The following is a 13,241-nucleotide window of genomic DNA, read 5'->3' on the forward strand; positions in this document are numbered from 1 at the left end:
AGTCCTACAGAGAATTAACATTTCTAATGTGAAACAGACTTCACCTTTTTCCTCCTCCCCCAAGATCTAATGATAACTCCGCATCTTCCTATGCACTTAAATCTTTAATAAAAAAAAAAAAAAAAAAAAAAAAAAAACCCTTTCTGCTCTCTTGCACTTGTATCTCGTGAACTGTGAACACTTTTCTGATAGGACTTTGCTTTGATGTTTTCTCCTTGACTTAGATTTTTGCTTGCCTTGTACCTCACTTGTAAGTCGCTTTGGATAAAAGCGTCTGCTAAATGACTAAATGTAAATGTAAATGTAAAATGTAAATAACTGTTACTAACATGTTGCCCCCTCCACCTTGTGGACTCTGAAGCAACAGTGCTAACTACCACAGTAAAGTGCCACCCTAATTAATATTATTATTAAAGAGTAATTACAGCATGTCCAAATATGTACAATTAAAACACAACTGTAATTTCAGTTCTGGAACATCACCATGAAATGAAAGTAACTGGATTTGTCACTGACATTTACAGATTGCAACATTGATTTTCATTTGAAAAATTGTTAATTGCCAGGATGAGGTCATATCAATTCATGAGGTGGACTTTAACCAACATGAAGTTATAATCATGTTATTTTGCCAAAGGATAATCTAGGGTGCTTTGAAATGAAGTATTACTTTTCTAAACATTGCAATTTGCCACAATTTTGATGCTTGATCGAATCTGACAGAGGTCCTGATGTAAACAGTCAAGGGCCAATGCAAGCTTAATTTTGGTGTTCATTTTCACTCTACAAAGAAGCGCCAAAGGTTTGAGCACAATTATACATCATTATGGCAAAGCAAAAAAGATCCCAGGCTGAAAATAACTGGGAAAATTAACATTCTGTCACCTAAATTCAATCTGGATGAAATAATGAATTACTGAAAGAGGTGGTGAAAGACAATGTTTTCTTAAACACAATCACGATCTATGACCTGACTTGGTGAAGCAATTTGTCCAATCAGCATAGGTTTATATTGGGATATCATTCCATTGGTTTGTGGACAAAGCGTTGACCCACCTTTCAGTCTTTTGTGAAGTTTAGAAACAGAAATAGAAAGAGAGATTGCCGACATCTATCTATCTATCTATCTATCTATCTATCTATCTATCTATCTATCTATCTATCTATCTATCTATCTATCATCAAACTATCTGATTGTCCACCCTGTATCACTGGTATTTGAACTGCAGTTTAAGTTTATATTTTGACAGTTTGCTGAGTTAATTTATTAAAACAAACACTGCTCCAAGTACAAGAAAATACAGCATCATAGAACTATGTGAACTTTGACCTCTGTGTCTCTTACTACAATAACCTCATCTGACTGTAGCGGTAGTCAATCCTGCAAAGATCTGTTACTACTTGAGCATTAATACTGAGAAAGAGGACCACCCACTGCCAGATCAGGCTTATCTACTAGTCTGCCAGAGCCTCCGTTGAGCACTCTGCTATCGGGTAACATTACAGGTGTGTGAGTGTGTACATGTGAGTTGTGCAGCTGACCACTGATGAATGTGAATATGACATCTCCCTCTTTTATTACATATGAAAGCAGTATCTTCTTTCTGGTGCCAAGTGTGCGTGCTGGTTTGCATTTTGTGTGCATGTGCAAAATGTATATTGAAATAGGCCACTGAGCAGTGGAGGTGCATGCTACTTCAACAGGTGTGTATCTAACATCAAGGATTAGTGGATTACCAGTGTGCAACATAAACTGGGACACACAAACACACACAGAGATGCTCTGGTAGGCATGTCTACATAATTTTGCATGCACTTGATTATGTAAAAATGCTGAACTTGATACATAAACACAAACACAAATACACACATATAATAAAAAACACATTTGATAAATAAATAAACTGACTTTATTATGGAAAAAATTACTTCACAATTGTTTTCACTACAAAATGTGAAAAAAAAAACAGGAATATATAAAAAAAAATACTTGAACGTTTCCATGTGTTCTCTTCTTTGTTTTCAATCTTTGATATACAGTATGTCTATATAAAAAACTGATAGACTTCACATTTGTGACATTAGGACCAACAAATTAAAAAACCTCATCCTCATTAAACTCCTTTCTGATGTCATTACAGCATCTATTACATTTTTATGCTGCATGATTTTTTTTTTTGTAGAAAAACAAGACAGTATTGGTGAAAACTGGTGCAAGCGATGTGCTGCATTCAGCATATTTAGTGTCCCCATGTAGGATGGATCAGTGTGCGTTGCTGTTGGCAACAGCATTTCGTCTGACACTAGTATTGGGGCACCAGTGTGAATTCCGAAATTTTACACATGACAGTTTGAAACAATTAAAGCAATTCTCAGAATTATTGTCAATAATTTTGTATTGATTAACACTGACTGAAAAATCATTTCAGAATTCAGTCTAAACTTGCGCAACTCCTTACCTGTGTGTATAAACTTTTTTTAAAGAGGCAGCTGCACAAAGACCTGCACCTTTCACTTGTCTCCCTCTCTTTCTCTCTCACACACACACATTCCTCCAATATGCCTTACTTTCCAACCCTGCCCACCGCAACACCCTCCCTGTGTGAGTGCCCTGTTGGCTTGGCTGGATGGTGGCGCGCCAACAGAGCTAAGCACCAGGAACCTGTGGGCGCTTCTACAGTGGGAAAATAAATACGCCTGAATGACAACGTGAAACAAGTGCATTCCCACAGGCAGATAAAATGCTGCCAGGTATGCTGCATAAGAGCCCACATTCCAGCAAGAGAGATGAACTTGTACATAGCCATGAAAACAATACTCTCATAAGCAGAAACACTTGTTTGCGTACCTGCAACCCTTTTCTATAAAGGCACAAGTGTTGAGCTCAGCCACAGCACTAGCAGCAAGACTCTTAAGGCAGTTGCCTCCTATGCTTTTGACACATGGCGGTTTACTTCTCTTGCTGCATTGATTTTATTCATCCCATTGTCACAAGAAGCAGTCTTCAATAAAGCCACTTATTAAACAGCCACACAACATGGAGCTGGTCAATAATCTATTCAACAGTCTGGAAGTGTTTATTTAGTTGTACATACAGTATACTTTGATGTCGTTGGCAGAGTTCTGATATTTTCCCGGTGCCACTTTGGTTGTTCTGCCACTCTGTATGTGCATGTTTTGGGTTGTTAACACCAGCTGTACTGGCTCGCTCTGTCTCTCAGAAGGTTCACACTGGGTCTAATGCTGCGCTAGCTCTGTCTGACCTCAGAGGTTGTTGTTGCGTATGTGTGTGTGCGTTTGTCTAACAAGACACGCCTGTGGGTCAAGCTGCACCAACCCAACTGCAGCAGTCTGCAGTCCCCTCTACACAGGAAACACACACACACACAACATAGTGTTAGTGACTTTGATTGTGATATTGCATTGGCTAGTATATATTTCATGAAGCTTTACTTAAGGAATAACCTAATTTTAACCTAAAACGTTACTAAAACCCAAGTCTTAACACTCAAATGTATCAGTTTAGCTCATGGGGACCAGTGTTCCCTCCACAATAGGAGTTGAGTTCATATAAAGTAGGAAAGTGAACAGATTTCTTTCCTGCAATATAGATTATACACAGTCCGTCACACAGACACACACACACACACACACACACACACACACACACACACACACACACACACACACACACACAGTGGTCCTCCCTTATTCATCTGTATAATGTGCCATAATGGATATAATGTGCCATAGCTACTCTGGCTGGGCCTCCCTGGGCCTTCCATATGAATACCTCCGAATGGGCCAGCATATGGCCTTTATGGATGCACTGTTCTCTCTACAGGTCCCTGCAGAGAGACACTGAAAGTGTCACAGAGGTCTATGCAGGACAAGCTTGGTTTGAGCGTGTACAAATTTGTGTGTGTTTGTGTGGTGTTGTTTGTGTATTAGTGCAGGAGAGGAGTAGTGGGGGGGGGGGGAGAGAGAGCGTTAAATGAAGCAATTAATAAAATCATTTTCTACCCGGCAAAGGAGATAACAGCTTGGCACAGTACCACAAACCCATCAACACAACCCCCTCGCCTCCCCACTACTCATTCCAGCTTAAGGAAGACCCACACCACTGCCCCTGATGGACCACTAACACACACAGTGAAAGACAGATAGATAGAGAGAGAGCGAGAGAGAGAGAGAGAGAGAGAGAGATACAGAGAGATGGAAGAGTGCCAGTCATCTGAGTTTTCCTCTGATGTTTACATTTACTAACACTAGAGGGCAGCCTGTAACTGCTGTCAAACTACTACACATACACACACACACACACACACACACACAAACGGAGAGGGAGAACACAAAGCAGCCTGCATCACTGAACACAACAAACAAAGCCAGGAGAAACAGCACTGCACGCGCATACACACACACACACACACACACACACACACACAGACATGCACGCACAGACACACACACAGAGGCAGTGCACACTCATTGTCATTCCTTACTAACATTCCTGGGAGAGCGGCAGCGGCAGCAGTAGGTCTCCTGCTAGCTCATGGTATACAGCATGGCAGCACGTCAGCTCAGAGATAGGAATATGTTACCGGGGTGTTTTCTCCCTGTGGACGTCCGTGAAACACTGACAACCATTTAAACATGTTGGGAAGACACCAAATGATTTATATATATATCTGTGATCCCTTTCTCAGAGGAGCATTCAAAGCTCAGAACTGAAGTTTCACCAACATACAGAGAAATGTGTGTGTGTGTGTGTGTGAGTGGTTAATGTGAATTCTCACACATATATCAAAATAAGAAAAAAAAAAACATGTCATATCAGACAGGTGCTGCTGAATAGGAAGAAGCATGCACATTAGGAGACAAAGGCTACATTCAAATCACTGTTTAACTGTAGTGACTGTTATCAACGTGTCTGAACTAAGTCACAGTGGCTACAGGCAGACAATGGACGGAAAACATTTTCCTCTCCTTTTTAAGTGTCTGTCATTCAAGGAGACTTGTTAGGTGACAATAAGAGTCAAAGATGGCTCCTCTCCTCAGTGGCTTTAGTTCAAGCAGAAGTGAAATGTTTTTCCTGCACACACTCACCTGAGACCTTTAAATTCTGTCTTTTTGAATCTTCTATTCAGGTCGCCATTTCACATACAGATTAAAAAGTTGCAAAGAGCTTTTATCTACCTAGTGTTGGAGCCTTTTGTGCATTGGTCAAGGAAGTCAAACAGTCTCTCTTAGTTGAATTTCGGCTACTTGGGCACTACATGCTATGTTTTGCACCCAAAAGACACCTAACAATGCTCCAATTACCTCTGTGTCCCCCAGTCAACAAGATTCCAAAGTAGAAGTCTAAATCCTCCCCTGAAGTACCAACACTGTCACTGAGCAAACACCAGCATATGACCTTTGACCCTTACAGATAATAATACCTTTGCCACCATTCTCCAAACAGCTTTAGCTGACCTTTAAGTCTCACATTCATTCCTAAAGTTTTCTACACCTATTTAGAATGAACCGTGATGTCTATCTTACCTTTGATAAATAAATGACTCTGAGCAGATGTCCCTCTAATTTAGCATGTGTCTGCCTTGTGTCAGCTTTGAACAGGTTCTTCAATTGTCTTTGATACCCGGGTTGCTTGTTCTTAAATGTGTAATTATCCCTGATCCTCTTGTTGTGCTTTTTGGTGTTGTCCCTGAAGAGCCGCAATTACCTGCAGTAAAACACACTGCCCTTGACTTGGGATCCCTTTTTTGGAAAGAGGACGAGATTCCAGTTTAGTAAAAAGAGGCCGTATGACCCTAACTGGTTTTTATACTTAATGGAGCATATTAAGTTTTTTGAGTACCTGACACACCACGTGTAGATCAGAGAATAAGGTCAACAAAGAGGGATTTTTGGGGCATTATTTCACAGATGGACCACATAAATCTCTAAAGAGCAGATTTTATCTAATTTGCTTTTTGCTGGACCAGAGCCTAAGCCTTATTTATGATGGTTCCTTCCAGACTTAGTCTCTTTTTCTCATTATTCAGTCCAGTTGCCTATACATCAGCTACATTATGAAAGTGTACTGTAAAGCTTAGCATTTTCCTGGTACAGAGTATATTTCATTTCTGTTCTAGCAGCAGATGGGAGGTGATTCTCTCAATTGTGCACTATTGTCATCAGCTGTCATTTTTGTGATCACACGTCACTGAAAGCCAATACAGAACACTTTGAAAGACTTTCCTGGTGTCTCAGTGTCCTGTCCTCTCCTCCACTCTCTGCCACTTTCTTTTCCTTATCCTCTCTGTCATTAACTCTGTCTCTCCTCACAGCTTCTCCTCCCTCAATCTCACCCCCTCCCTGTCATCTCCCCCCTCTGCTTGTCCTCCCCACAGGGCCATGATGCAGCAGCTATGGACTTTTGCTGAGAAGAGGAGGATTATATACCAAAAGCGTACACCACAGACACCACAGTGGATGCTCTCCTCCCCCTCCCTCCACCTCAATTTTCCTCCTCTGTTCCTCCTTTGCCCCTCATCCCTCTCTCCCAGGACTATAGCCAATAACAGTGTTGGGGTCACCTATGTTAATTACTGTGCAAGTACAAATGGGGGAATTTCTGCAACACACACAGAGCACACATGAACAGTTAACACACAACAGAGCCGGTGAGTAAGCAAGTATCACTGAAGCAGTTTGTGAGAGTGAGAAAATTATAGTTTGAAAGACAATAAAAATGGAGAGAATGATGAAATGTCATGGAGAAGGATGCCAGGCGAACAACAAATAGAGGAGAGGAAGAAGGTGCTGAGGGAAAGCCCAACCAAAGTTAAGATGAGAAACGACTAAAGCAGAAAACTCTGTATTTGTAGACACAATCCATTCACAACTCCACAGCGAAAAAATTGTTCATTTTACTAAAAATTTCAGAGCTTGATTATTTCACTCTCTAAACTACAAGCATGGAAATTTCACAATATTATTCGACTGACCTTACCTCTAGTCTGCCAGAGAGTAGTAAGAGGAGAATGTGAGTAAACTATGTAGCGGAGGGAATGATAAAAACAAAAAACAAAACTGCTTCGTCTTCACCTGAATGAACAAGTAAAATGCAGAAAAGCCTGTAGCCTGCACTTTCAGTGTGGACTGCAACCATTAGTTCATCAGTGAGTGACTCTCAGCCACCTAGGAGAGCAGTGTGTGTGACTGTAGCTCTTGCTTCAGATGAAAAATGACAAATAATCATGCTATGGCACATTTAACCACGTTACACAAGTGTCCGGTCGATTTACAGATCTGATGTAAAGTTTGAAGCAGCATAGACAGCATTTTGTTTGCACTGTGCATACTCCGTGTTCATAATTTTTTGTGTTCTCCACCTTTTGCTTGCTCTGCTTCTTTAACTAGCTGAGCTAAGCAGAGAGAAGAAACAGGAAGAGAAGGAAACCATCCATCCCTTCTTTCTTCTCCCTCTCTCCCTTCTGAGCATTCTGCCTGTCTGTCTGTCTGCCATGCACACAGGGTCTATTTATGGAAAGCAATGTCACACACGCTACACCATCAGATAGCTTTCTCCCTGCCCAGCTCACTGCTCATACATCATTAACATTCTCCACCCCAGCTCGTACGCACACGCACACACAGCACATGACATGCTGCCAATCAGCCAGTACAAGACAACAAAGTCAAATGGCTGCACAGTTCCGCACTGTATGCACTTACATCATACATCAAGCATACTAAACGTCCTATACCAGTGAATTAAAGTAAAACATGCTTAATTACTTGTACTATGTAAAGCTTCGTGGTAAAATGTACACTTTGTTATTCTGACAAGACAATAACAAAATACTCTATATTTTATTTTAAAAAAGACATCTTTGCTTTTTTTTTTTTTTTTTTTAATCATTTAATGATTAAGTGATAATAGTGGTTTCTCAGAGCCCAAGGTGATAAGGTCATAAAATCACTTGTGTGGTCTGACTATTGGCCAAAGATAATCACAACACTGATATAGAAAACCAAGAAAAAGCAGCAAATCTTCCCATCTGACAAAACCAATGACTGTTTGGCACTTGCAATTCATATGATGCTGATAAACTGATTAAGCAATTAATGATTTCATAGCTAAAAATTCCATTAATGATTTTATAATAAGAATAGTTTATCCTAACTCTTAAAGAAATAGTTCAGGCGAGATTTGTCAAAATGTTTGTTAAAATGAAATTAAATGTGTAAACATAATTAATTAAAAAGTGAGCTCTAGAGGTGCTGCTCCGGACAGAGCTAGGCTATATGTTTCCTCTGATTTTAAGTTATGTGCTATGTTAACCTGAATGATGACAAATATATGAGAATGGTGATAATCTTCTCATCTAAAGAGAGACAGATTCTCTCTCTGGCCATCCATACCTCTATTTTACAGTTCCTTTAAGAGATGAGAGGAAACGTGCGAAATGAGAGGGAGGAATAAAGCGCAGCAAAAGTCTCCATCTGCACTCAAACCTGCAATACTGCAGTCATATGACATACACTGAAACCTTTGGGCTACTAGAAAAAAAGAATCCCAATTGAAACACCTTCTGCCTGTCCTGCCAATTAAATAAAAACACAACTTTATGTCTTTGAGTTGGTTAAAAAAACACTATTCCCAAAGCTAGCACTGCTAATAGTATGATGTGTCAAAATAATATTTGCAAGTGGCTTTTAAGTGCAACTGCTTTTAAACTTTTTCACAACAATAACCTAAATTAAGACTTTAATAAGTGCAAGAATTACTGAATGTTATTTTTCAGTGCTCTTTTCACCTTCAGCGATTGTGTGAACATCTTTGGGGGTGTAGATATTTTACTAGTTTAATGTGTGTCAAAGTGTCAAATAATGCTTGTGCGTGTGTGTTTGCAAATGAGGGAGAAAGGAGAGAGTGATGGAAACACAACTAGAACGTGTGCGACCTCGTCAGCCTTCAAGACAGCTTTCAGAGAACACTGATGACAGGAGGAATTAAACACAAACCAGAAAAAATAGCCTCCTCTCCTCCCCTCTCCTAAGCCAAATACTAATAAAGCATTTTGTATTCAGGCAAACCCAGTGTATCAGAAAAAAAGTCTTCAGGAGTCTCTCTGCACATCTACAGCATCAGGCAGAACATCAGGAGTTAACAACCCAAACATGGACATATGGGACAGAGGCAGAGAGACAGAAAAGGGAACATCTGGACAGGGATTAGGACAGCTAAAGGGGCTAAAAAAGGAGGAGGAGACAGAAGGATAGGCTTAGCGATGGATATGAGATGGGTGGAGGGGTGGTCAGGGTGTGTGATAGGTGAAGTTGGGGGTGGGTAAAGGATGAACTTTGAAAGTTTTAGAAAGTTTTTCTCCTTGCTTACTTGAAAGAAGCCCGGGGGCATGGGTCCCCCTGGCATACCATCATTGGGTGGCATGTTGCCCATCACTGGGCTGGGGGCAGCAGCCGCACTCTGAAAGGCAAAAAAGAAAAAAGAAAAAAGAAAGTTTTTTTAGTAATTGGTGGAGCAGCACAGAATCGCAGGACAAAACAGCAATCAGCACGGTGTTAAAATAATCCTATGTTTACTGAAAATAATGGAAAGAGCGATGTGGTGATCATAAAGTTGTTGCCACAAAACTTCCAAGCCTGATTACACCCAGTGAATTTCTGGACACAAATGGGGCAATTACGGACAACTAATGAAGATATGATTATTTGGTCAGAGAGATAGTTATTCGATAACAAGCCCAGAACATGTCAAGATGCGGATTAAGAAGAACGTACAGGCTTTAGGTTTCAGTAAACGACTTTCTATGATGCATCGCTGCAGTTTAACAGACAGTGAGATCAATCACCTTTTCTGAACCAGCTGAACATGAAAATGGGGTAAGATGCTGTTGGTTGCAGGGTTATGAGCAGGACAAGTCATACTAATGTACAGCATCTGCTCATTTCTCTAACACACAAGAGATGAACTGTGTCAGATCTGCTCACATTTGCTCTACTCCAGTGAGCTAAAAAGAAGTCTGTTGCTGCATTTGTTTCAAGCTGTAAATTTACACCACTTCTGAATAAAATTAGTCCTAACTTTCTGCAAGTACTATAAATTAAAAACCTTCCATGGTTGCATTAAATTTCACTATCAAAACCAAAACTATGCGTTGTTTGGTAGATGTCTCTCTACTTTTTCCATTTATTATAATATGCTAAACATCTGATTTCCAAATGCCAAAGCATTAATGTCAAGAAAAAGACTTCTTCAAGTTTTCAATGATTTCAGCACTTCTCCATGCTACATTATATAATAAATTCTAAGCAGTGTTTTAGTCTCATTTCATATTGATGTGTAATGTATAAAAAATGTAAATCACTATTATGATATATGATTTATACAACTTCTTTTATACTGCATGCAACCCCCTGTGTGAATATGTCCTCTAAATATATTTCTGCAGTATTTCCTTCATCTTCCCTCTCAATTATAATGATTTTCAGCAGTGGGGAGAAGACAGATGTGACACTCGCTGCTCTGGTTTTCTTCTGAGGCAGCGAGGCTGACAGTCAGAGTTTGGTCATAACTGCTTTGTCAGAGCTCGACATTCACACAAGGCCAGAGTGGTGAGAGAAGGCAACAAGAAAGTTCCAAGTTACAAGCTACAGGATTCAAAATTCAAGATATCATTATTGTCATACAACCATATTCATAAAACAATGGCACATAATTTCATTGAGGCCACTATACTGGGAAACAGGGTTTTTAAACACACAAGCAGACTTATCCCCTAATGACACACTGTCCTCAGAGGAAAAATAACAGTAATGATTGACTGTTAAACTACTTAGCAACCTGTCATACAAATGTTTTATGTTGACACCCCACAGTGCGGCATGCATCTCTTACAGCATTCAATGTTAGTTTCTTTTACGCATGGTGAATGTTTTTTTCTATCCTTAAGTAGTCTAGATGCCTAAATGTAACCAAACCTTAACTAGGGAATCATCAGAAAATGATCGTATGAATCATTTCAGTGATTAAGCTAAATGACTTGTTGCTCAATCACAGAGGAACTAGGGAATCGTTAATAGTGTTAATATCCCTGTTTCATAAAACCTATTCTCTACTGAACAATCAGAGTCAAACACACGTGCATGGTGCTCCTCCCATCCCTCCCCCATCTGTATCTAAAGCTTCACTTACAATCCCTCCATCCTTCAGCTGACCTGCATGGCCCAGTCAGTAACAGGCCCTGGGGCCACGGCAAACACGCGCACACACGCACACGCACACACACACACAGCCCTAGCCCTAGTAAGAGGGTGTGAATCAATGGGACGCTGATTGAAACATAAGAGACTTAGAGACTATAGACATGTACATCCACAAGCAGGAAAAGGAGACATACATTTAAACAGTCAGACAGAAAGAGAGATCTCAAAGAGTGATGAGAGGTTGGACAGTGAAGAACACTATGCGTCTGTGGATATGTGTGTATGTTTGCGGGTGAGTACAAGCATGGAGAGGAGGAAGTCAAGAGTATACTAACCCAGAAAGTAAAGGAGTGTACAGACAGTGCCAGGAAAATATGTTTTCTTGAGTTGAGATGGCCAATTTTTTTTTTTTGTCCTTTTGGCTTATCCCATGAGTTCAGGGTCACCACAGCAAATCATCATCCGCATGTTGATTTAGCACAGTTTTTACGCTGGATGGCCAATTTCTACCAGGCTTGGACTGGCACTGCACAGCTGGGAGGAACTAGGGTTCAGTGTCTTGCCCAGAGAGAGTTTGACATATAGCTGGGACTGGGGACTGAGCTACAGCAGCCACCAGTTGAGATGGCCAATGTGAACTGTTAAATGAAAGCAGGGGGAAAGGGAAATCTATTGCTACTCTTTTCTTTGGCTTCTGTTTAGTACAGTAGCTAGTGTCCATGCTATGGTTAGGTCCTCTGGGGTCATCCAAATTGTGGGTCAAGTCTAATTATCCCAGGGTATATTTACATGTGGTGTGATTACACTTTGATACTAGAGTTGTTCTCAGTTTCTTTAAATGTTTATTTAGCCATGGTTTCCACAGGTCTGTCCTTGATTCTCTTTAAGGTAAAGTCCTTTACTGTACAGACAGCAGAGAGAATTAAATCAGTTGGGTGATTAATGAACTTTCCATGATCTCTAACAAAAACAAGGTGGGGGGGCAGGACACTTTTGGCCTCAACAGGACTGTCAAAAGCATGTTACTTTGGGTTGTTATCAAACTACGGGACAGCAGAAACAATAAGCTAAACACTTAACATACACACACAGTTAACTGGCTGCATTGTAATGAAGGGCATTAAGGAATCAGCAGAGAGATAGTAATAGAGAAAAAGAGAAAAGGAGGATGCAAATGAAAGTGATAAAAAGAAGAGAGGCCAGAGACGGTTGGATGCACGGCAGGGCATCTCAGAGGGAGGAGGAAGAGTGAATGGAAGTGGTGCTGGTATGTGTGGCAAGAGTGTGTGTGTGATGGGTGTGTGTGTGTGCGTGCATGTGTGTGGTGCGTGCGTGGGGCTGCCTGCCTCAGCCAGCCAACGAGACTCCACAGTACTCAGGTGAAGCAGCAGCACAAGGCCCCTTCTCCTAGTTGCCATGACAACCCCGACCTCAGCTCCTGCTCTCCAGTGCCCATTAAAACCCTCAGGCCGTCAATCATCAGCATGGCCAGGGAGCAGAGGGAGAGAGAGGGACAGAGAGCGAGAGAAAGAGAGAGAAAGGCGGAGAGAGAGAAAAGAAAAAATGAGAACAGAAAAAGAAAGAAGACGAAAAAAAGAGAAAAGAGATGGAGATTAAAGCAGCCTGTGGCTTTTGATAGCGGCCCTGTTTGCCACTGGTATCTCCCTCCTTTTTCTCTCTGCACACAAACTTGATACACAATACCTGCACAGTCTTAACTCCTCACACTCCTCTATTTCACTCTCTCAGCACCACCTTCAAAACATACTGCTAGAAATCAAACACACATTTCATATTATCTTCATTCATTTCAATTCAGCTGGTCCATCTCTTTGGCCCATAATAGAAAAAAAGATCTGCTTAAAGGTTGCTGCTTAAAGGTATAAGCTTAGGTCCATGAATGTCTATTAGATCATGAAGCAATGTGTTTAAAGGAATACTTGGATATGTTGGACATTCATTTTAAGACTAATACAGTTAATATAAAGCCAGTAGGAAGACAGTTAGATACCTTCTAGCAC

General features: G+C 40.7%; 1 protein-coding gene across 3 annotated transcripts in view; it reads right to left on the reverse strand.

The window, feature by feature from the left end:
* Window positions 1–13,241, reverse strand: part of ssbp4 (single stranded DNA binding protein 4) — an 84,166-nt gene that overhangs the window by 12,400 nt on the left and 58,525 nt on the right. For all 3 annotated transcript variants that reach the window (XM_067513595.1, XM_067513593.1, XM_067513594.1), the window contains exon 5: window positions 9,392–9,481. In XM_067513595.1, coding sequence (XP_067369696.1) covers window positions 9,392–9,481 — 90 coding nt within the window. The remainder of the gene's footprint in view (window positions 1–9,391; window positions 9,482–13,241) is intronic.

The sequence above is a fragment of the Channa argus genome, chromosome 8 (assembly GCF_033026475.1).
Source record: "Channa argus isolate prfri chromosome 8, Channa argus male v1.0, whole genome shotgun sequence".
In the NCBI taxonomy this organism is placed as follows: Eukaryota; Metazoa; Chordata; class Actinopteri; order Anabantiformes; family Channidae; genus Channa; species Channa argus.